At 44.5% G+C, this 24,589-nt stretch overlaps 1 protein-coding gene across 2 annotated transcripts in view; it reads right to left on the bottom strand.

The window, feature by feature from the left end:
• The window catches only part of Wwp2 (WW domain containing E3 ubiquitin protein ligase 2), a 121,227-nt gene that overhangs the window by 43,679 nt on the left and 52,959 nt on the right, over nucleotides 1-24,589 (bottom strand). For both annotated transcript variants that reach the window (XM_076915844.1, XM_034522285.2), the window contains exon 7: nucleotides 5,904-6,031. In XM_076915844.1, the coding sequence (XP_076771959.1) occupies nucleotides 5,904-6,031 (128 nt within the window). The remainder of the gene's footprint in view (nucleotides 1-5,903; nucleotides 6,032-24,589) is intronic.

Raw genomic sequence — 24,589 nt, 5'->3', positions numbered from 1 at the left:
TACATACATACATATGCACAGAATTTTGTTTTAAAATAGGGGCTAGAGAAGACCTGAGTTTTATTCCCAGAACCTACATCAGAGGCCCCTGGCACATACCCACACATAGACACATGATTAAAAATGATAAAAATTGAAGGGGTGGTAGTACAGGCCTGTAATTGCACCGCTTGGGAGGCACAGTGGATCTCTCTGGGTTTGAGGCCAGCCTGGTCTACATATTGGGTATCATAGTGATACCCTCTTTCAAAAACAACAACAATGAATCTTTAAGCAAAAAGAAAAACAGTAAAGTTGTATGAGATAAAGGGGAAAGGGTGGAAAAGGCATCCCTCAGCACCTGACTGACGGTAAGGTTCGATCTTAAGTAGATCAAGTAGATTACTGTAACTCCCACTTCTAGGATGCCTCGAAAAATTTGAAGTCCAGAATTTGTTTTGAGAAATCTATGAATTTTCAAAGAGAACAAGTAACAAGGCAGAGCTAGCCCTTTTAGACTTCAGAAAACATACTATGCCCAGGCTGCAGAGATGCTCAGCCGGTCTCTCAGCAGTTAAGAGCACTGGCTGCTCTCCCAGGTCCTGTGTTCAATTGTCAACACACACACACACACACACACACACACACACACACACACACACACACACGGCAGCTCACAGCCACCTCCAACTGGAACTCCAGTTCCAGGGCATCTGACTCCCTGTAAAGAGGGCATCAGGCAGCCACGTGGTGAGACACATGCAGGCAAAGCATCTATATACATAAAATAAAACTTGAAAACACAATCCCAATAATCAAAATATGTGTGACTCACTCAAAACAAATTCTTGTGGTATAGAAGAAAGCAGTAAGTGCTAAATTAAGTAAAAGTCTCTGTGAAAAACTGCTTAATTAACACTCAGTGAGAGCAGAATTCCAATACAGAGAAAGATTAACTTAGGGCTGGAATGTAGCTAAGTGGTATATGCATATCATGTATGAGGTTAGGAGTTCAGTCTCCAACACCCAAACAAAACAAAATAAAAACAGAGAGAGTAAGAACAGACCATGAGGTGAAACTTATTAACATTAACAGCCTTAAAAACTAGAACAGAACAGTATTTACAAGGTTAAAGAAAAAAATCTTTTTGTTTGTTTGTTTGTTTTTGTTTTTTCGAGACAGGGTTTCTCTGTGTAGTCCTGGCTGTCCTGGAACTCACTCTGTAGATCAGGCTGGCCTCGAACTCAGAAATCGCCTGCCTCTGCCTCCCAAGTGCTGGGATTAAAGGCATGCGCCACCACTGCCCCCGCTTAGAAAAAAAAAAAATCTTATATGCTACTTTGTCAAATTTTTATGCAGCCTTGGCCATATAAACAATCCTTTTAAAAGCAAATTTATTTCATTTTTATTGACTCCAGAATTGCACTTAAAGCTATGAATAGTGGCCTGTGCATACAGAGTCAGCTACTCAGGAGAAGGGCCCAGTGGGATAGCTGGAGCCTAGGCATTCAAGGCCAGCCTAGACAACACAGCTCCAACTGTTCCTGCAAAACTGTTTCTATTTCCCCCAGAACAAACCTGTATGCAAGAGGAAAGCATGCCAGCAGAGGTACAGGACTGTAATTGCAACACTTTCAAGACAGGCAGGGGAAGTACTCTGTGTTCAAGGCCAGCCTAGTTTACATCTTCCAAGCTAGGGAGGGCTACACAACACCACTCTATCTCAAAAAACAAAACAAAACAAAACAAAAATAGGGACCCATGTAAGAGTTGAGGAAGAATAGTGAAATGATGGATGTCCTGGTGACTACACTACAGTTTATTATTTTAATTTGATTTCAGTTGGGATCTCATAGTCCTGGCTTCCCTTGATCTCAGTTTATAAGGGGCTCATGCAAGCTAGGCAAGCACTCTACCAACTGGTGACAAGCTACACCCCAATCATGGAAATCACTTCTAAAAATAAACACGGGGCTGGAAAAGAGAGAATGGCTTAGTAGTTAAGAGCTTTGGTTTTTCTCCCTAATGTCTTTTATGTGCATAAGTATAGTACACAGGCAAAGGAAACTATTAAATTATATGCATGGACAGATAAATGCTCATGCATTTAATAAAAACAAATCTTTGTTTGTTTGTTTGTTTGTTTGTTTTTGAGCCAGTTTCTCTGTGTAGCCCTGGCTGTCCTGAAACTCACTTTGTAGTCCAGGCTGGCCAGGCCATGAACTCAGAGATCTACCTGCCTCTGCCTCCCAAGTGCTGAGATTAAAGGAGTGTGCCACCACCACTGGCTAATAGAAATAAATTTTCTTAAAAGTAGACAAGAAGACACACATATAAATGGAAGCATAGATTTAAAAAACTAATGAAGTGAAGCAAAAGCAAATATCCATGCCTCATAATCAAATTACTCATAAAGATAAAAGCTGTATGCTAGCCACCTCCCTCACACTCTGTATACCCCCTCCCAAACCTTCATATGTTTTATATGACTTATTCCTTAAAACAACTTACAATACACACTCTGGCCCTAATTTTACAAATGAGGAAATAAAATGCTAGCAAGTAAGTCACTGGGTCTTAACATACACTACATACAGGAGTCCAGAGCCCACCACAGCCTGTATAACCACTGTGCATGGAAATTACATTTAAGGGAGCTGGAACAGATGAAAATTTGGGGTGAAATTTTCAATATAAATTAGACAGTAAACCACTGTGCACATCCCAGTGAGGTGCGAAACCATCATCCTATTTCTTGAACCCTACCCCCACCCCCACTTCTAAAACTCAGAAACATGCCATTGATACAGACAGGCTGGCATCCCTCATTTTATAAAAATGGATACTCTACAGTTGTAACAACATGAAAAAGCCAGCTGGACCTGGGCTCTGGCTTTCCCCTAATGTCTTTTACATGCATAAGTACAATATACAGGCAATAGGAGGCTGCTCTATTAATCTCACATGCCTGTGAAATCTCTATCGGGGGCATAGCTTCTATACTGCCATTCTAAATTGGTCCTCACAGGCCTAACGAGGAGGGATGGAGAGAGGCACCCTCATTCACATCCTGCCAAGGAGAGCCTGTGTCTGCTCACCCTGTGACAGTTCTAGCTTTCTGTTTCATGTAGTCCAGCTGTTAGTGAGGTCAAGATGAACTGACAGCATTGCAGAAGGGGAGACAAGGCAGAGATGAAAGGGAGAGGAGACGGAGAAACAGAGGCAGAGGAGAGGCAGAGGGGAGGCAGAAGCAGAGGGGAGGCAGAGGCAGAGGCAGAGGCAGAGGCAGAGGCAGAGGCAGAGGCAGAGGCAGAGGCAGAGGCAGAGGCAGAGGCAGAGGCAGAGGCAGAGGCAGAGGCAGAGGCAGAGGCAGAGGCAGAGGCAGAGGCAGAGGCAGAGGCAGAGGACAGGAGAGGCATGGCCTTTGTGTTTAGCAGGCAGGAGCTGCCCTGAAGCTGGGTTTTAAGAACAGTTTGGGCATTCAGACATACCACCATAAAACATGTGCAAAGCAGTCTGGAATTAGACATGTATGGCTTTTTAAAAACATGGCTGGCACCTACTTATAAGCCAGAACATAATGTTCTGGAGTTGAAGACAAGAAACAAAGGTACCTAAAACTAAACATAAAGCAAAGAGAGGTTTGCTGATATCCCAGAAGGGCTGGAGAGGTGGCTCAGGGTTTAAAAACTCACACTGGTCTTGCAGAGGGCCTGGGTTCAATTTCCAGCACCCACACCAGGAGACTTACAATCACCTGTAAGTCTACTTTCTAAGGGCATCCAGTGCCTCTGAGCTCTTTCTATAAAAGCAGAGATGGTGGAAGTTGACCTGTCTATTTGCAGTGTACAAGGGATTTCAGGGTGATGTGGCCTGTGTCCAGCAAGCTTTTCTACAAAAACAAAAACAAAAACAAAACTTGCTTTCTAAGAAAAGCATGTTTGCTGCTACTCAGAAAGCTGTATGTGGTTCTATATAACAGTCCACAGGCACTTGCTTGCCATTTCTTCATGCAGATGGGAAGGGCCAAACACAGGGATATGGTGATTGTCCCCTGAGCACTGAGCAGGCTGACAAAGTGGCCTCTGGGACTCCACATCTGCAGTTACTTTCACCCAAGAGGTTCATGGGAGCTGGCTCATTTCCTTCAGGCAGATCCCCAACTCCAGGAAGGAAGAAGTCAAGGGATGCCCCAGGCTTGCATTCACCCCGTCATTCCTTGTACACAGTAAGATAACTAGGCAACATAAGCTATAGAAGGCTCTCAAGCCCCACACACTGTTTCCTGAGACCTGAAATCCACGACACAGCCAACCAAATAGGCCTACTCAGTCTGTCATAGGCAAATAAGTCACAACAACAAACTATGCGCTGCATCTTCATGTCACACTTCCCCAGTCACAAACAGGCATGTATAGAATCATCCCTATGTCACTCCAACTGGAAGTACACTCCCCTATCTATAGTCTGTGGAAGCAAATGTCCACGCCTCCTCCCACTGGCCCCAAAGTAAAGAGACCAAATAACGAAATGACCTGTTGTCACTAAAGACTTAATATGCCTCAAAAGACTTAAGTTCAAAAACTTAAGAAAATGAATGTTTGCCTGACACTGTCTCAGTGAGAGAGAAATAGAATGAAAATGATTTATTCTGTAACGGGCCTTCCCTTCCTGAGTATAGGGAAACAGCCAAGGGCAGATAAATTCCTGGGTGTGGACGGGACCAAGTGTCTCCTCCTCATGGTGTCCATGCTGGAATGGTGGCAGCAGTATCTAGTGGGGACTTAACACTCGTCAGCGTCTTCACCCCTCAGCATGCTGGTGCCTTTCTCCGCTCAGCTCTAAGGGCAAACTCAGTCTTTTCTTTTTCCCTAGTTGACAAACTCCCTAAACTAGGGTTATTGTTGGTTTTGTTTTCTTTTGTTTTTCAAATAGGTCATGAATAAATAAGACACCTAAGGTTCCTTGGGAGAATGGTCGGCATATCCCTATGAATTTGAGGCTCATTGGTCTACACAGTGAGTTCTAGACCTGCTAGTGCGACATAGTGAGACCTGGCCTCAAAAAAACAATCCAATGGGTCTGGGGATGCAGGTCAGTGGTTAATCATCTTGTAGAGGGTCTGGGTTCAGTTCTCAGCACCCACACTGGGTGGCTCTTAAGTGTAGAGGGTCTGGGTTCAGGTCTCAGAACCCACACTGGATGGCTCTTAAGTGTAGAGGGTCTGGGTTCAGTTCTCAGCACCCACACTGGGTGGCTCCTAATTATAAATCTAGTTTGAGGAGCTAGCACACCCTCTTCTGGTCTCCAAGAACACCTGTATGTGTGCAGTGCACATAAGTGCCCTCAGGCACACACATACACATAAAAGCCAAACAAAATAAGTCTTTAGTTCAATCCAAATGAATTCCAATATTGATAAAGAATTAATGAGAATGCATACTTTAAAATTTTTTTTCTGTACAAAGGAATATTTTGTTTCTCACTTCTATTTTCTGAGACAGAATCTCATGCATCCCAGGCTGACTTTGAACTTGTCATATGGCCAGGATGACCTTTGACTTCTGTTCCTCCTACCTCCTTCTACCTCTGGGATTATCCGCATGCATCCCTAAACAAGTTTTATGAGGTGCTAAAGACTGAAGCCACAGTCTATCTCAGGCATGCTACCTAAATACTCTACCAGTTGAGCTAAATCCCCAGACCCAAAGGACTATTCTAGGCATGCATGGAAACATGGAGAATGACCTTGGCTGTCCAGAATAAGCCAAAGAGGCCAAAGATGGGTCAATGGAATAAGTAGTGGACTCAAATTCACACAAGTGCTGGCAACCTCTCTCAGTCTACTCTATTGTGGCACAGAAGGCAATGTCCCAAGTGCATCCTGCTTTAGCCCAGGCTGCTGCTGTGTGTTATCACTCACCTGTGCCATTGGCTAAGCCACTGCTGCTGGGATTCTTCACAGGTTGGCGGTGGCGGTTTCTAGCGCCAGGGCTTTGTTCACTGGTTGCTGTGGCTGTCCTGGCTGAGCCACCAGAATGTCTGTGCGTCCTGGGGGTTCAGAGTATAAAGCAAACCGATATAAGTCACTGTGAGAAAGAAAGACGCTTCCCCTCTCTTGCTATTTATTAGAAACAGGATTGGTAGCCACTCCAAGCTTTTCACTTAACAGGAGCTGGCTTTCAGCAGAGACCCACGGAAGCTTCCTTCTTGGTAAAAGCCCAAAAGGCAGCTTTGTGCAAACTTTTCCACTTGAAGTAAACAAATCTGGAGCAAGTCACCCCACATCTGAAATAACTGGCAAATACCCTGTGACCATCATATTATTTTTATTGGGCCTAAGTGTTAGAAACAAACAAAAATCTCTGGACAGATGGTTGAAGAAATATTTCTCCCACTAGGTAAAAGGGCTCAAAAACATGCAAATCAACTTTCTCTATAGCTGGAAAGATAATTAGGCAGTGAGAAGCAATGCATATGGCGGCACATCATACCTAGAGAAGATAACTCAACAGCTCCTGGTGAGTGAGAGACAATATAGAAGTGGACCTAACTCACAGAGAGAGAAGGATCTAGCAGAAACCTATCTGACATTTTCTCAGAGTATAAAGCAAGGAGGAAAGTGTATTCTCAGGCTTGTTTTATAGCTTGCCTTCATTCCACTCAGTGAAAACTTCTAACTTCCAAGTTGCTTTGGCTCTTTCATTAACAGACATTCTCGATATGCCCACAGTCATTTCATTTGCAATGACCAGATGGTTTAAATGCCACCTACTGAATGAAGACAAGTCTGTTTCTTTCCAGGAAAGGATTCAAAGGTTGAGAAATCAACTTACACCACAGGGCGTGGGGTGGAAGAACCATTAACAAAACGGATAACAGTGACCCCAGAGGAAAATCATATACACTAAGCTACACCCCATGACCTGGGCCCTACACTTTAAGGCACCATTTCACTCAGCACAGCCACTCTGACAGTGGCTCTATTGCTTCATTTACAGGTATGTAAACAAACAGGATGTTCTACAGAAGGGAAGCTTGGAACACAGTTCCACCCAACCCTTCTTTCCCCACGCATTTTCTTAGCTGGAGAAGGGCAGTGGAATGGGTGGGCTTCTATTGACTTTCTCTGGAGCTACTTTCCCCCAGTTAATGAGCAAGTGGCAAGATTTGACCTCTAACAGAGTTCGATGCTGGGAGGAGGAACGCGAACCAGAGTCCCCTGCTGCTGAGAGTATCTCTCCAGCAGGCTGGGACTGACAGACCAGCAGAGAACCACCCCACCACATACTCTCTCAGTAAAAGATTCTTTTCGGTTTCTTGGGTTTTTGAGATAGGGTTTCTCTGTACAGCACTGGCTGTCCTGGAACTTGCTCTGTAGACCAGGATGACCTAGAACTCAAGAGATCGCCTGCCTCTGCCTCCTGATTGCTGGGATTAAAGGCATTCAGCACCACTCCCACCCCCTGGCTTTCAGTAACAAATTCTTGTGACAAGATGTACATAAACCAAATACACTAATGGTGATTACCTTGGGAGCTGTGAATAGGGGTGCTTTGGTTTTGGTGTTGGTGTTCTTAGATTTTTCTTTCTTTTTTTCTTTTGTTTTTCGAGACAGGGTTTCTCTGTGTAGCCCTGGCTGTCCTGGAACTCACTCTGTAGACCAGGCTGGCCAGAACTCAGAAATCTGCCTGCCTCTGCCTCCCAAGTGCTGGGATTAAAGACGTGCACCACCTCTGCCCGGCTGTTCTTAGATTTTTCTAGTTGCTTCTCAGAACTTGTATACTTCTGATAAGAAAAAGAATCCATAGAAAGAACAGTTGTCCTTGGGGGAGTGTGTGTGTGTGTGTGTGTGTGTGTGTGTGTGTGTGGTATACATCTATAATGCTAACACTCAGGAAGCTGAGTCAGGAAGATTGCTGAGGGTTTGATAACAGCCAGGATTCCACAGCAAGAACCAGACCAAGAGCTACAAAATGAAATTTTATTAAAAAAAAAAAAAAAAAAAAAAGCTGGTAATGGTGTCACACACCTTTAAGCCCAGCACTGAGAAGGCAGAGGTGGCAAATTTCTATGATCTACAAAGGGAGGTCCAGGCAAGCCAAGGCTTTGTGGCAAAACATTGTCTCAAAAACAAAACAAACAAATACAGTGAAAGTGAGAACAGAGAGACAGAGACTGAAAGACAGACAGACTTCAACACCCAGCAAACTCTGAATCCACACTACATAAAGCCAGTGTGGTCACTAGAAGCAGAGAGAGGACACAACTTGGCCATAGAGGTACGGGCTCAGCTCAGACTTTCCTGTTCTATCTTACTTTTCCTCACATTAATTTCACAAATCAAAAACTGTCAACCATACCTCAAAGTTTTCAAAGCCCCCAATGGTGGGAAGAAATGTTAGTATTAAGCACTTCACCACAAAAACAAAGAGCGCACACCAGCTCTGGAGGGAAAGGTGTCTGTCCAATGTGGCTCAGTGGATGCATGTGTTGAGGCCAGAGAACTTGAGAGAGATGAAGTTGGTTAATGAGGGTTTATTCCAGCCAAGATTCTTCTTACACAGACAACAAAAGACCTTCTTGGTTTGTAACCGGTCCCTCATGGAGTGGAAGCAGCAAGGACACTGTCAGACACACAGGCGCTGACAAACCCGGGTTACTTCCGGAGCCAAGGTTCCCTGTCATCTCTGCAGAGCAGCTGGGTATGGATAGCAGGGTGGGGCTCGTGGCTCCCCGGCTCCTCCCTCCCTCTCTTCCATGAAAGGGCATGTGGTCAGAGTCGACAGAGAATACTTTCAGAAATGCTTAACCACTAATGATAGCAGCTTACCCTGAATGACAAGCTGGAGCAGGGCCGGATTAGCCCAAAAATCAGGGGCAGCTGGGACCACTTTGCAGGAATTGTTGCCTCCCAGCTGAGCCAACTGCCACTCTCACCCCCCAACACACACACACCAAACTAACTCTCTCTCGCTCGCGCTCTCTCTCTCTTTCTCTCTCTGTCCCTCCCTCCCTCTCTTCCTTCCATCTCTTCTCTCCCTCCACTCCTCCCTCTTCTTGCCCTTGTATTACCTTTAAAACAAGACCTTCACAGGGAAAACAAAGCCTTACCAATTGAGGAAAATCTCTTCAGCAGTCTCCTCTCCTGGGTTGCTCACTCAACTCTTAAAAGATGTGATTGTGTCGTGATTACAAATTGGTTCACTCACTGAAACCACACACCACAGGCCAAAATAACACTAGGACAAACTCGAAGCAACGGGGAGGAGATGAGTTGGCCTCTGCCACAGACAGCCTGGCTTCAGCTCTGCCAATGACTTCAACCTTGGCTTCATCCCCCTCCACACTGCAGGGGCAAGGAGTCTCTATGAAGCCCCCTCCCCTCCACACACACACACACCAGGCAATGAGCAGACAACTTAACCACCATGCCAGTCAGGCCAAACTCCACAATGGTTTCAAGTTGCCCAGTTACGGAAATTTAGCTCTGTTTCTGTCAAATCCTTCTTTGAATGTTGGTAATATCCTTACCTCAGTTCCTCCCTCAGGAACTGAAGCCACTGAGCAATGCCAATCAAGGCCAGAGCCTGGGATTCTCTCACATTCCTCAAAGTGGTTCTAAAGCAGAAGAGGTCTCAGGCAACTGCTCTTGGCTCTCATCTTGGTTCTGAAACTTTGTCTGTTTCCTGACGACCACAGCCTTAGATGTCTTGGGACATCTTGTCTCATCCTTCTTATGAATCACTGAATTGTTACTCAATTGTTACCTCTGACTGCCACCCTGACCCCAAGGAGCTGACACCACAGTGAAATACAGTGACCTGCAGGCTTGCTCCAACACACGTGCATTGCAGGATATTTGATCATACTGTGAACCCCAAAATTGTGTTATTTATTGAAAAAAAAAAACTGTCTCTAGTTGTGCTGTGGCTCAGTCCTTAGCACACAAAGATCCAGCCGCTTCTGTCTCCCAAGTACTGGGATTAAAGGCATGTCCATCTTACTTCATAACTTAAACATAATAGTGATAATAGTTTGTATATTTCAGTCACAGCACAACTATCTCACTAACTGAGAAAAAAAATAAAAATGTTAAAGGGCAGGTAACTTGCAGAGGGAGAATACCATATGTATACAAAGGCACTTTGATGGGATTGTGACTTAAGACAAGCCTAAGACCCTACAAACATCTCTGTGGATGTGGAGCTGCCTTTAAGCTGAGTGCTGGCTTAAGTCCAGATGACAGCATACTGCTCTACCTCAGTAGCAGACCTGGACCATGAAGTTCTTCGACCTTAGATCTGCCCATCGGTGCAGGAAAGAGAAGTTTAAGGAGCTAACAACTGATGACTTTCCTTCAATTCAACAAAACAAGCAGACATTAAAAGAGCCTAATACATGTATCCCATCTGTGCTGATTCCCATCAGAACCAATCACACTTGCCTGGGCACTAGAATCCAGAGGGCACCTGCCCACCATACTGTCCTCTCTTCAGACTCTTAGCTGGTCACTGTCTATTAATAGCAGCATGGGAAAAAAGTTAAATGGAGCTGGGCCAGTTTCCAGTAAGAGAATGAGTAAGAAATGGGCATTTAAAATAGAAGTAGAGAAGAGACAAAAAAAGGGGGGGGGGGGAGAGCATGGGGAAAGAGGGAGGGGGGAGGTAGGTGAGGCAAGCGGTGACAGGAAAAGAAACACCTCTACCATTCCAAGAGACATGTATAGGCAAGGCTACTCTAACATCTCTTTCTCAGAGCTCCTCACTCAAACACCGATTTAAAAAAAGAAAGAAGGAAATGAAGGTGGGTGGGTAGGTGAACCAAGGAAAGCACAATCAGAGTTAAAGCGAGACCATCTTTATCTGATCATTCCCGGGGTAATTCATGGCCCCACGCTACGCCTTACCTCTAAGCTGCCAGCCTCAGAAATGACAGGGAAGGAAGACAACACTGCTGCCAAGTCCATTCTAATTACAGTAAGACAAATGATTGACTTTTGCTCAGCCTGGAGGAGACAGCAATGCTCCCGATGACTGCTACTTTTCTGGACTGAGGTCTCCCTAAGAGAGAATTAATTGTCCCTCATCTACTCTAATTTTAGGTCCTATGTTGAGCTTCAATGATCAGAAAACCCCACTCTGCCAAACTCACAAGGCAGCTCAAGTTTGGAAGCGAGGAAATGAGTCAGCCTAGCATTGGAAGATGTAAGAAAGGCCCCGAGACAGAGGCAGTAGCATGTGAGACTGTCAGAACCAGCACTAAATGACATGGAACACTTACACAGGAATCTGTCCTGTGGGCCGTCAACCTCCACTAACACACAAGAGGAATCTGCAGGGTCTGGTCTGCAGGAGTTGGAACACCAAGCTGTCTGTCCAGCCTCTCTCCCTACTGGAACTGGGTGTGTTGTAATCTGGCCTTCTACTTCCTCCCTTGCTGACAGTTCTAATCCTGAAGACCCTGAACTGACTACTGACCAGGCCCTAGTATCTAGCCCTAGTATATTTCCTAGTATACCAGGGGGGTCCTCTGTATCCAAGGTGTTCTTCTACCTCCACAGATTCAACCAACTGGGGATCAAAAAAACCTGGGGGCAGGGCATACATATTGAATGCAGACAGACTATTTTCTTATATTATTCCTTAAACTATTTGCATGGTCTTTAGAAGGTTTACGTAGAGTGACTTAATGTATATGGGAAGATTTAGGTAGGCTACATGGTTACACCACTTTACCTGTGGGACTTGAGAGTCTGAGAATTGTAGTCTAGCAAGGATAAGGAAATCAGTCCCCAGGGCTAGTGAGAGGTACCTGTACTGGGGATACAGCGAGTTATTTCTAACTGTTCTGAGGTGACAAGTCACAAAGGCAGACATGCAGCAGGAGGGAAGGAAGAAAGGAATGGACATTCCCCCAGCTGCTGCTATGCGCTCTTACCCAAAAAAACACAGGTCTCTGCTCATCTGCTTACCTGCATACTTTTCCTTGGACTCTCAGCCCACCTGGACCCAAAGCCAAACCCTGAGTCTGAACGTGTGTGCTTCCTCTAGTGCAAATCTGCTTTCAATGACACATGCTGCATCCTAAGTCCTCTCCACTCCCACTGTGGTACTTTTGACTTGCAAGTTTGTATTTGGTTTTGCTTCTGTTAGTTTAACATCTGTCTTCAATAAAGTCCATGAAAGAGGAACCATGTCTGGTTTTGTGACTCTCCATACCCGGCACCTAATTTGACTTCATTTGGAGGCAGTTAAGAAACAGTGGTCTGATGAATGAGAAAAGCAAGACTGGTCCAGAAGCACGCTCAAGCCTGTAATCTGTATACTTGTAGATGTTTACAGATCTGTGCCAGCAGTCACTCACCACCACCCCAACTCTTCAAATACTGAAATCTACCCACAAGGCATATATCGCTACTAGGATGATCACTGTGCCCAGGAGTCAGAGACTAAAATTCTAATCAGACAGACAGACAGACAGACAGACAGACAGACACAGGGATAGCCTCTCTGCCAAAAGCTAGAATTCCCCACTGCTAGTTTTAGGTACTGTCCTCCACAAAGGCTGACCTGAAACAGCATGTGAAACGATCAGATCATAACTTACTTCATTAGACTTTTACGGTTTCCATCAGCTCCTAGCCCACCCTGGTTTGATTTTGCAGGTTTTTCTCTAACTTTAATTTTCTTTTTTTTTTTAAATCTGTTTACTTATTTTATACATTTGAGCACTCTGTTTTCATGCACACCAGAAGAAGGAATCAGATTACATTACAGATGGTGAACTCAGGTCCTCTGGAGGAACAGCCAGTGCTCTTAACCACTAAGCCATCTCTCCAGCTCCCTCTAACAGTAATCTTCAAGCAAAGCCTAGCACATGATCAAAGGCAAAAACTAAGCGACTTACTATGATAGGCACAATTTCTAAAATAATCTCTCTTTCCTTCCCCTTCCCTTCTCTCCTTCCCTCCTCTCTCCTTCTCCTTTCTTCCCCTCCCTTCCTTCCCTCCCCTCTCTTCCTCTCCTCTCCCCTTCAATATACCTTACCCTGACGCCTAAAACCTGTGAGCGTGGCATTACCCACTGTGAGCAAACTATACCAGAAACATAGACACATTTACATCTTTCCACAATGTCAGCTATGTCGGTTCTGCCAGCTATATCTCACCAAGCATTTCTTAATTTCACTTGATATTATGGCCATTTGCAACCACAAGCTATTTAGTTTATTACAATCTTAATTACAAATATTAACTCTCCAATCACACACTACATTTTCACAGTTTTCTCTTTCATTCTCCTTCTCTCTGTCTCTCTTTGTCCTTTCTTTGTCTGTGTTCCTGTCTCTCTCCCTCTCTGTCTCTCTCTGTCTCTCTCTCTCTGTCTCTCTCTCTCTCTGTCTCTCTCTCTCTGTCTCTCTCTCTCTCTCTCTGTGTGTGTGTGTGTGTGTGTGTGTGTGTGTGTGTGTGTGTTATATAACGGTTAAGAAAGGCTTCTTGAGGGTTTCAGAGAGGCTCTCCTGAGGCAGACAGATAACAGAGTACAATGGAAAGCCTCTGGAGGAGCTAGATAAGTTTCGTGAAGCCCCGTTCAGGTCTCAGAGGACTCACACACAAGCTGAGTGGCAGGCAGTCTGAGGGTTGGTCTGAAATGGGTCAGAGCAGAGATAGAAAGGGGCAGAGACCCCATCATCTCCTGAAGAGGCTCACAGTGAATGCTTAGGTGACAGATCAGGACACCTACAACCTGGGAGTCTTAGAGTGCTCCTTTAAAGGGTTCAGGCCAGGAAGCTTCATTCTACACTGTATAGTATGCTTGCTAAGTTCACAAACCTAATTTGTCCAACATAATTTTTAAGACAGTTATCAAGTAGCCCAGGCTTACCCCTCATTCCCTACGTGGCTAAGACTGGCCCTGAACTAAGAACCTCCCAGGTGTTAGGATTATGAGTTGGTTAGGGTTACTATTCCTATGATAAGACATATGACCAAAAGACAAATTGGGAGAAAAGGGTTTATATGGCTCATACTTCTACATCACAGTTCATCCTCAAAGAAAGTCAGGATAGGAACTCAAGCAGGGCAGGAACCTGGAGCAGGAGCTGATGCAGAAGCCATGGAGGAGTGCTACTTACTGGCTTACTACCCATGTCTTGCTCAGTCTACTTTCTTATAGAACCCAGGACTACCAGCCCAAGGATGGCACTACCCACAATGGGCTGGGCTCTCCCCCATCATCACTAAGAAAATGCCCTACAGCTGAATCTTCTGGAGGCATTTTCTGAATTGAGGTTCCGTCTTTTCTGATGACTTTAGCTTATGTCAAGTTGATATAAAACCAGGCAGTACAGATTACAAGGATATAGCGTTCTACCCAGCTTTCTGGCTTACTTTGATATTCACAGTGCTAATACTTTGTGTACGTCATCAGCCTTTGCCTCACAGACACTAGTAGTTTCTTATACAAACACTATGTAGAGCCATTCCACCTTAGACTTTTGACTCGAAAAATGGAACAAACTGTTCTTTTATAAAATGAAGAAACACAATGCCCCATCTCTAAGAGAAGTGCTTTCTCCAGCATGTGACAGAAGAGAAAAATTAGAGACTCAGTACTCCAGAGAGCTGACACATCACTCCTGGCCTAAGGACAGAAAGAGCCAAGAAGGAAGATTCGAAGGTACCGATTCTCAAGCACACAGCTGTGTAGTAACATCAGTACAGTCCTTGCACAGTGCCTCTCACCGGGTTCCCAGGGATCTCTTCTATTAAGGCATCTCTTTGGAATCCCTGCCCATCGGCAAGGGACAACAATGCAGAGACCGGCTCCTCTGTGAGTGAGGCAGTGCTTCCAAGGCCCAATAAGCACTCGAGAATTTGGACAACTACATATGAGACTTGACTGTTCTTCAAAGGTTAGAAATATTCTTTTCTGGTAGATTCAGAGTACTGTCTTTACACATTCCTTCCTGAAATAAAACTTGATTACCTGGCAACTCATCTCTGAGTCTAGGGTCAGCCTTATAAAAGCTGCAAGGATCTGAAAAGAAGAGTCTATGAAAACATTCAATTTAAAAAAAAAAAAAAAAAAAAAACAAGCATGGGAAGAAAGGAACCAGATGAAACAAGAGAAATGGGGTAAGCTGTGAGATCCAAGGGACTCAACGTCTGGGAAAAGACCAGAGAGCTTAAAAAACACAAAATCCCCCCCCCCACCTGTGTTCTTTCTCACACCTCAGAGCAAGGGTGCGAAGGAATGTAAACCAGTAGGCAAGAACCACCCTCAAGCCTTGGCAAATGAAGCACAGAAACACAAGGCTCTTTCAGCTCAGCAAACACTGAGTGAGCTGCGGCTACGTGCAGCAAGGCACTACCCCGGGCTCCACCTGGGACACAAAGACAAATGGGGTACACACAGCCCTCCTGGCCCGAGGCACTCAGCCTAGAGTCTCAGTCCACTTTCCCTGCATACCTCCTCCTGCAAAAAAAAAAAAAAAACAAAAAACAAAACCAGCAAACTAAGAAAGAAGAAAAAATTCCTTCTGAGTCTCCAGTCCATCATTCTCTAAGTATAGAGAAAAATATTATGATTTAATTGAAAGTCCAATGGCCTCAGCTCATCCCTGGAACCCATATTGATAGAAGGAGATAACTTACTTCTGAAAATTGTCTGACCTCCACCACATGTAGACACACACACACGGGGGGGGGGGGGGGGGAGGAGAGAGAGAGAGGGAGGGAGGGAGGGAGAGAGAGAGAGAGAGAGAGAGAGAGAGAGAGTCATTTTCATTTTAAAGGAGAAACAAAAATAAGTATTTGTACCATGTCCTACTTTGGTTGTTCACTAATTTCTTTTTTCCTCTCTGTTATAAAAATAGTTCACCTTCAAAGGCCATCTGTAAGGACACCACGTGGATCCAATGAACAGAAATGCTACCAGTCATCAAAACCTCAGACGGAAAATGTGCACACAGTGAGCACCTGAGCCCTTCACACTGTCCACACAGCCAGACTCAGAATGTGACATTCAGTTATCAAGTGAGTCAGAAACAGTCAACTCATCAAGATTCTTGTTTGTTTGTTTGTTTTTGGGGGGGTTGAGAAAGTTCTCTTTTTTACTTGAAACGGGTTCTCACTCTGAAAGACAGTCTAGACTGGCTTGAAGCTCACTATCCTGTTTCGGCCCCCTAAAGTCAGGATTATAGGGGCACTCCTTCCCACTCCTGGATCTATCTTAGACTAAACTTGCAGGGAAATCAAACAGGCAGGAAAGACAGACAGGCTTTATGAACTCAACAGGCAGAACAGACAGACAAATGAGTTCAACAAACCAAGAATCACATGAAACATAAACTGACTGTATAAAACTACGAATGATCACAGGTGGGTTTCTTTTGTTTTAAAATCAGGCAAATGCTTTCATAAGAAACAGCACGTAGAGTATGAAGACCCTTGGAAAAGGTTGATGTTAACGAGATGGGGGCATAAATGCCATGCAGGGTAGGTGAGACTGCTCTGGAGGTGAATGTACCTGCTGCCTTGCCCAAGGACCTCAGTTTGATCCCTGGAGCCTACTAGTATAACAAGAAACTAAGCCTGTAGTGGACACACACACTTAATAAATGAATGAATGAATGAATGAATGAATGAATGAATGAATGAAAAAACAAAACAAAAAACCCACCTTTTTTTAAAAATAAACAATGCCAAGTAGATCAACGAGCAGCTGGAAGCAGCAGCTTCACTGATATAAAACTGAAGGATTTCTTATACAATTTTTAAAATTAGAAGCAGGGGAAATGGCTCAGCAGTTAAGAGCATTGGAGATCTTCATTCAATTTCCAGCAACCACATAGAATATCACACACTACCTGCAAACCCAGTTTCAGAAGATCTGAGGCATTTGCACACTTGTGGTACACATAAACGTATGCAGGTACACGTATACTGTAAACAAAAAGGAACAGTTTTTGCAAGACAATGTATCCTTTTTACAGGCTCCGTTGGATGAGTTGTAACTACTGTGACCTGACTGCCACCACAATCCAGACATGGAACATCTTCACTGCTCCTGGGTTCCTACCATTGCTGACTAGATTTATCTCTGCCATGTAGCCTTTCTCAAATCTTATGCAAGTCGAATCACAGAGAATGTAAATATTTAGGTTTCATTTGTTATGTTTAACATGCTTTTTAACATGAGTTTCTACCAAGTTGTCATCTTCTTTAAAAAAAAAAAAAAAAAAGGGCCAGGTAGTGGTGGCACACCTTTAATCCCAGCACTTGGGAGGCAGGGGCAGGCAATTTCTGAGTTCGAGGCCAGCCTGGTCTACAGAGTGAGTTCCAAGACAGTCAGGGCTACACAGAGAAACCCTGTCTCGAAAAAAAACAAAAACAAAAAATTAAAAAACAGTATGTCTGTGTACCACATGTGTGCCCCGTGCCCATGGAGCCAGGAGAGAGCGTCACATCTCCTGGAACTGGAGTTGCAGGCAGTTGTGAGGCTGCTGCTCAGGCTACATAACTTTAGAGAGAAAGAAGTGGCTGGGAATGCAGCTCAGTGCTAGATAGTTTCCCAGCATGCAAGAGGGCCTGGGCTTCATCCCCAGCACCCACACTCCACCCACCAACTCCCCCCACACACACACTCTCTCACTCACTCTTCCCAACATCACTCCTTTAATGTTCAATCCCTACCTCACTCTTCCCAACATCACTCCTTTAATGTTCAATCCCTACCCTAAGGCTCCTAAAATCTCTGCTCAGAGATCACGGGTCCATGATGCCTCTCTTGAATGGCCTATCTTTAATACTTTGTTCCACTTTAATGGAATACATTTGTAAATCTTTGCATAAATCAAACTATTAAGGAGAGGCAATAAGACAAGGTCTTGCTAGGTACTCAAGCTGGCCTTACCCTCCCAAGCACTAGATTATAGGCATATGCCACCACTTAATTAAAACATTAAAGTTGAATAGACTTAGAAGAAGACAAGGAGTGCTCTGAGACGCCCGTAGAATGTGAGGCGCAGAACATCTCTGAAAAGGACTCGGTCACAGCATTAAACCTGCAGCTGGCATGAGAGGGTTTGGGTGACTGTAATGTTGACAGAATGCTGGAGACAGATTCCAGAGTGAGGTGAACTAATGAGGAAATAGAAAAACGGGAGACATAAAGAATGCTGAAACCAATATCTTCATTAAATTTCTAATAAAGTATATAAATTCATGAAACCATAAAACAATATAAAATTTAGGTTTTAGTTCTGTGGCAATCTTTATCTATTATAAAATGGGGGGAAAAGCCTCGAATATAAAATTGTTTTAGCATTTGAAAGGAGTCACTCACTAAGCCAAACCCCAAACTACCACCTCTATTGACTGTGGTACTCTGTAGCTCCAAAGAACCCTGAAGGAAAAGTCTGACCTCATCCCGCCAAGCCACAGCCATGAACAAGCATTCCAGCTTGTCTTACCATCCATGTCTGCTTAGAGCATTAGCAGTCATCTCTCTCTCATCTTTACACACACACCAAGCTGCCCACATTTTGACTAAGGAGCCATTCCTCCAAGACCCATGTCTTGTCATTGGCTTCTCTCTAGACCCTTCCCTTTTAGCCACAGATTTCTTGAGCTCACAAGTCCTAGAGTATCAGTCCTGCATTCTAAATTGTTGCCGCATTTATCTTGGCCTTGTTGCCCATGCCAAGAATACACTGCCTGTGTCTCTGAAGTGAGGAGGATGTTTCCCTCAGCCAGGCCTGCTCAGCACCAAAGCCAACACTGCAGGGGATGTGACACACACAACCTTTCTCTGTCGACAACACCACAATTTGTGAGTCTGAGATCCCCTCTATCCCTCATCCTCCAGTCTCCTCCATGACTACATCTAGGTAATTGACGTATTTTTCAGTCTCATGTAGAGATGAGATCTAGACTGCTCAAGGCTAATCCTTGATGATTTTTTCAGGTTAGGGTTTCTCTGTGTAGACCAGGCTGGCCTGGAACTCAGAGATCTACATGCCTTTGCCTCCCAGGTGCTGGGATTAAAGTCATGTGCCATGACCACCAGGTATCTTCATTGATTATTTAAACAAACAAATGAACAAACAAAGCCAATATATATTCTAGAACAGGAAGCCGGCATTTGAAACAATGATGTCCAAATGGTCTGAACTAGGTTTATTGCTTAGTCGGGATGGCCTGTTTTCATATGGAGACTTGCTTTGGTCCAAACTATGGAGACTTAAAAGTATTAGGAGTCAGCCAGATGGTGGCACATGCCTTTAACTCCAGCACTTATGAGGCAGAGGGCAGGCAAGCAGAGCTTTGAGCTAACTTGGTCTACAGAATGGATTTCAGGACAACCGCTACACAGTAAGACCCTGCCTTGGGGGGAAAAACGTGTCAATGTCTACAAGGACCAGAAATCCTATCAGTTTCTTTCTGATTTTAGTCTTAAATGTACTGTGCCAGACATTCCCATGTAGCTCCCTTCCCCCAGCGACTGGTAGACTCCCAGCCTCCCTTTCAGGAAAGTTCTGTGTACTATAGGCTGCACTGCTGAGAAGCCAGTGCTGACTGTAGCTTTATTCATAGTTAGCAAAACTATGTAAGTAAGTGAACAGATAAATCAAACATGCTGGCTGCAAACACGGACTACTATTCAGTATTCAACAGAAATCAACTGTACTCCGAGTCAATGAAACGAGTGTGAGAGCAGCTCCGCAGTGCACAGTTCCAGGAAAGGAAAACATAAAGAAATTAAGAGACCAGTGCCAGAGTCAGGGAGAGCAGGAGAGAATGAAACACAAGGCAAAAGCGACCCTACATGAGGCTGTAACGTGGACACACACTACGAATTTGTCAAAACCCACAGAATGGACACCACCAAGCAGAGCCCTAGCATAAACAGCGGCCTCTGAGTAAGAACAATGTGTCACCAGCCTCCCCTCAAATACAGGCTGATCACGGGCTACAGAGGTGCATGAGGACTCCTAGGTTCCCACTCTATTTTGCTGTGAACCTAAAATGGCTTTTACAAAAGTAAAACAGACAAAAGCAGGTGCTTTGGGATTAGGGCTGCTACGGCAATCACCCCCATGTGGTATGACCAAAGGACTCCTGTCCCTGAGTAAGCCAAGCTCTCTTATTCTCCCTCCCTTTGTCTATGCAGAACACTCTGCTTATAGGGATGGGATGCCCCTGACCTCCACTCCACCAGCTCAGCAAACTCTTTCAAATATCTCTAAATGCTCCACTCTTGGCTAGGTACACACCAGTACATCAATAGTGCTGGTGTGTATACACTAGCACTTGGGTGTGTACACACTAGCACTTGTGGTTGTTGTCCAGTGTCTTGCTACAGAGTCCTTGGTATCAGGTATAGCTTCTTTCCATCTTTTTGTCACCATGACTACAGTGAGCCTGGCTTTCCTGACTCTTAGTTCTACTCAGCTTTCTGGGCCACACCACTACCCCCTTGGCTCATATCCTACAGAGGAAATGCCAAATGCTAGCTATAAAATAAACAGATATGAATAAGTAAATGTACAATGTCACTTTTATTAAAAGATAATCAGTGCATCAATGTGCATATTTAGATAATTTAGATTTAATTATCTCCATAATTAGTTTTGAAAATGCCCCAAATGCTTGTCCACGGTCTCAACAGCTCAGAAGACAGCCTGAAGGCTCCCTGGGAGCAGGGACTGTGTCTGTCACCACTGAATGATGAAAGGCATTTACATGTATTCTTTTCTTCTCTCCAACATAACTAATGAGAATGAGACTATAGCCTGACTTTAAGGAAAGCATAAAGGCGCTGAACTCTATTTCATCTCAGGCTGACAGGGTGACATCTCCAAGTCCGCTTTGGTCATCTCCATGGAAGAAGGAGTAGCAGTAGCCAGCAGTGACTGGAAGAATGGCTCAGGTCCCAGAGTCCCTCTCTCCCTGTCAGCTTTGCTCCCCCATTCTCCCTTGACCCTCCCAGGGCTTCCCAGCAGACTCACACCCGGCTGAGTTTATTTGTCTTTCCTTTCTGGGATCCGCTGTCTGCAGACACAGCCCATGAGCTATTCAGAGCTCACCAGAGACTCTGGGCTGTACAGGCTTCCCAGAATACAGCGCTTTCCAGTCTTAGGGGAGGGGGGTTACTAATGCCAAGTCAAGAGAGCTAATAAATCTAAGAGGTTTTCGTCATAGCAGGACAAAAAAGAAAGGTCACAAAGGGAGACAGAAAACTATTACAAGGATGTCCTAAAACGGTCATAGTAAGAATGTCACTGGGAAGAACATTTTCAAATGCAGATTTAAACTAACGTTAGCTGGAGGGACCTGAGGAAAATCCAGGCCTTAGATCTTCATCTCTCACACATGCACAGCACATATAAGGTGCTGACAATATAGCTTAGTGCTAGAGTGTCTGCCTGACATGGACAAGGCTCTAGGTTCAGCTCCCAGGATCAGAAAACATTCACATCCACTATATTCAAAATAAACTGATATAGACATGACAAAGGCAAATAAACTGAGCCCACATAGCCAGCTTCTTAACCAAGATCCCTTGTAGAAAAGATCCCTTCTAAGGAAAAGCTCTACCAGGCCTAGTGACACAGGCCTGTAAACCCAACTACTAGAAAGGCTGAGGCAGAAGAATCACAAATTCAAGGCCAGCCTGGGCTACATAAGTGAATTGAAGGCCAACCTAGACAACTTAGCTGTCTGGGGTACATATAGACCAATAGCACAGCACCTGCCTAGAGTATGTAAGACATTTAATTCCATCCCTAACACTGTGGGCAAAGAACCAATAACTTTATGAAACTAAAAGTAAATAAAGACACGCTTCCTTTTTGCTAATTCATTTCCTTATCTATAAAACCTTCCCAAAGGTTCCAGCTAGAGCCAACATTCACATGGAAGGGCCCACAAGGTTGGGCTAGTAGGGAAAAGAGCCCCACACAGTACACTGGCTGGGAAGGAAAAGACCCCACATACACAGTACACTGGCTGGGTTCCCTCCACCACTCACCTCATACAACAGAGAGGAAGAAAGAAAAGAGAGGATCACAGGTGATCCAGAAACAGCATGCCACAAAGGAACCCAGACACCCTTGGCTGTCCTATTCCAGACTGGAGTTTCACGACCATTTCTAATCTCTAGGAGACCCTAAGGAAGGCTGCCAGCACCAGTGTCGCCCCTTCTATTTGGTTCCTCTTCCCTTTGCACACATTCCACTAGGTCTCCTTAACTCCTGGGATCGTCCTGAACATTTAGACAAAGGAAAAACTCCCAGTCCATACTGCTCAATCTGGCTCTGCCATGCTGGTTTCCTCTCTGGCATATATGTGCCTGTTCCATGAAACTCTCTCACATCACTAAGACTGAACTCACTATAAAGAGAGAGGACCCTGTATGATGGTGCACAGTACCAAGGGCAGGGGAGTCCTTTCCAACCTGAGCCGACAAGTGTCCAAAACCAGCCTCGTTCCAGCAACAGAAACAAACCATGAATGCCCCTACATGCTCTCCTCAGGCCTTCACTGTTGGGAGCCGACTTTTAGCAGAAAGCGGCTAGAAAGCAACTATCAGCTTTGCAGTCATCTCGAGCCATATACCTTGACATGAGACTTGGTTTTCAACAGCCTACAACAGCTGAGCACACTCTGATAAATATCTTGTTTATCCCACATATCTTGTTTTGCTGTTTGGTGCCCACAGTTGCAAGGCGCACATGGCATCCACGCCCACAAGGCGCACGATGCACGTGCTATCCACGCCATACACGCCTGTAAGGTGCATGTCATATCCACACCTGCAAGGCACGTGACAAAGTGTATAAATACCCCAGACTTCCCTTCAGAGAGAGAGAGAGACAATAAGAGAGACAATAAACGAGAGAGACTTGACTACACACCTTGTCTTGTCTCCATTCTTCGCGTCTCTTGTTAGGCCCTGACCCGCGGACCGGAGCAACAGAGCAGTCCGAGACATTTTGGCCCCAAAGCGTGGGGGCAGCTTGGGCCTCAACACTTCACCATACACCAGCTCCATCAAGGGCACGGAACACTGCATATACAATGCGTGCCAATGGGCACAAGCCTGCGGGCAACTCATACTTGTTTCTTCCCTAAGCTGATATGGGATGGCTGTGACCAGTCCTCTCAGGCCACCAAGATTAAGGATGTTACCTGGAGGGGGCGGGTTTTACCTGGACCCTAAGTCCCACATTGACCTCTCAGGTTGTAAGACAGCAGGGTGTCCTAAGAGGCCAGCATGGAGCATCCCCTAGAACCACTCTGCCTGATTACACATGGAAACCAGGCAGAACAGACTTAAAGTTATTACAGAAAGTTATTACAAATTTCCTTTGAGAATCTGGAGTCTGTCCTCAAGAACCTGGTACTCCTGCTGCTCAGGCTCCTTTCTATTTAGTTATTGTACTGTGAAATATATCCACAAACATAGGAAAATGTTAAACATATTTACAGAAAAAGAGGACTATCAGGAGTTAGCACACCGGCTAATAAACAGCATGGCCTTAGACACACGTTTGTAACCTTTCACTATTATTCCTGCCTCTTCTGTCAAAATCAACAATTCTCTTGATTTCAAGATTATTTGTTCCCATCCATTTTATTTTATTTGTTTTGTTTTTATGGAAACATAGACTCCCTATATTTCTCAGGCTAGCCTCAAACTTCTGGCTCTAGTGATCCTGCTGCAGCCTTATAAGTAGCAGGGACTACAAGTACATGTCATACAATCCTACTTTTCATAACCAATTTTTTATGCTTTTATCTATAAAGGTATCAATTAAAAAGGTATTTGTCAGGCTTGCTGAGATAGTGCAGCAAATTCAGGTCCTTGTTACCAAGCCTGATGACCTGAGTTGGATCCCAGAACTGATCTGTTGGGACTCAAGCAAATTATCCTCTGACCTCCACATGAGAACTGGGTACTCACACAACACACAAAAAATATATATAGATAACCAAATAAATATGTATTTTTATTAAAAGGATATTGTTAATCCAGATGTGGTGAACACATGTATACAATTTCAGCAGTTGGGAGGTAAAAGAATCAGGAGTTCAAAGCCAGCCTGTGATATGAGTTCCCATCCCAAAAGAAAGAAAAAGGAGAGATTACAGAATCTAATAAAATACTTCTTCTCCTTTTAAAAACATATATATGTCCATGTGTGCAGGTGCACATGCACAGGTACATACGTATAACAGCCAGAGAAGAACTTCCAACATCTTCTCCAGGAATGCTTTCTGCCCCCTTTAAAACAGAGTCTTCCACTGATGCTCATCAAGTGGGCTAGGCTGGCTGGTCAGCACGCTCAGAGACTTCCTGCTGCAGCTCGCCCTCCACCACCATCACCACCACTGAGATTACAAGTAACACAGAGCCCAGAATTTTTATGAGGGTGCTGAGTTTGAACTCATGTCCTCATGTTTGTAAGGCTCATACTTGACTGAGTCATCCTTTGAGCCTCAAATTAAGTGGGATCAGTATATTTGACCCAAAGTTGCCAAGTCCAGCTAAGAAAACCAAGAAAGTAGTTACGAAGCACTAAAGCAAAGAAAGCATTTTT

The sequence above is a fragment of the Arvicanthis niloticus genome, chromosome 18, assembly GCF_011762505.2.
Source record: "Arvicanthis niloticus isolate mArvNil1 chromosome 18, mArvNil1.pat.X, whole genome shotgun sequence".
NCBI lineage: Eukaryota > Metazoa > Chordata > Mammalia > Rodentia > Muridae > Arvicanthis > Arvicanthis niloticus.
This window is presented reverse-complemented; position numbering and strand designations above follow the sequence as displayed.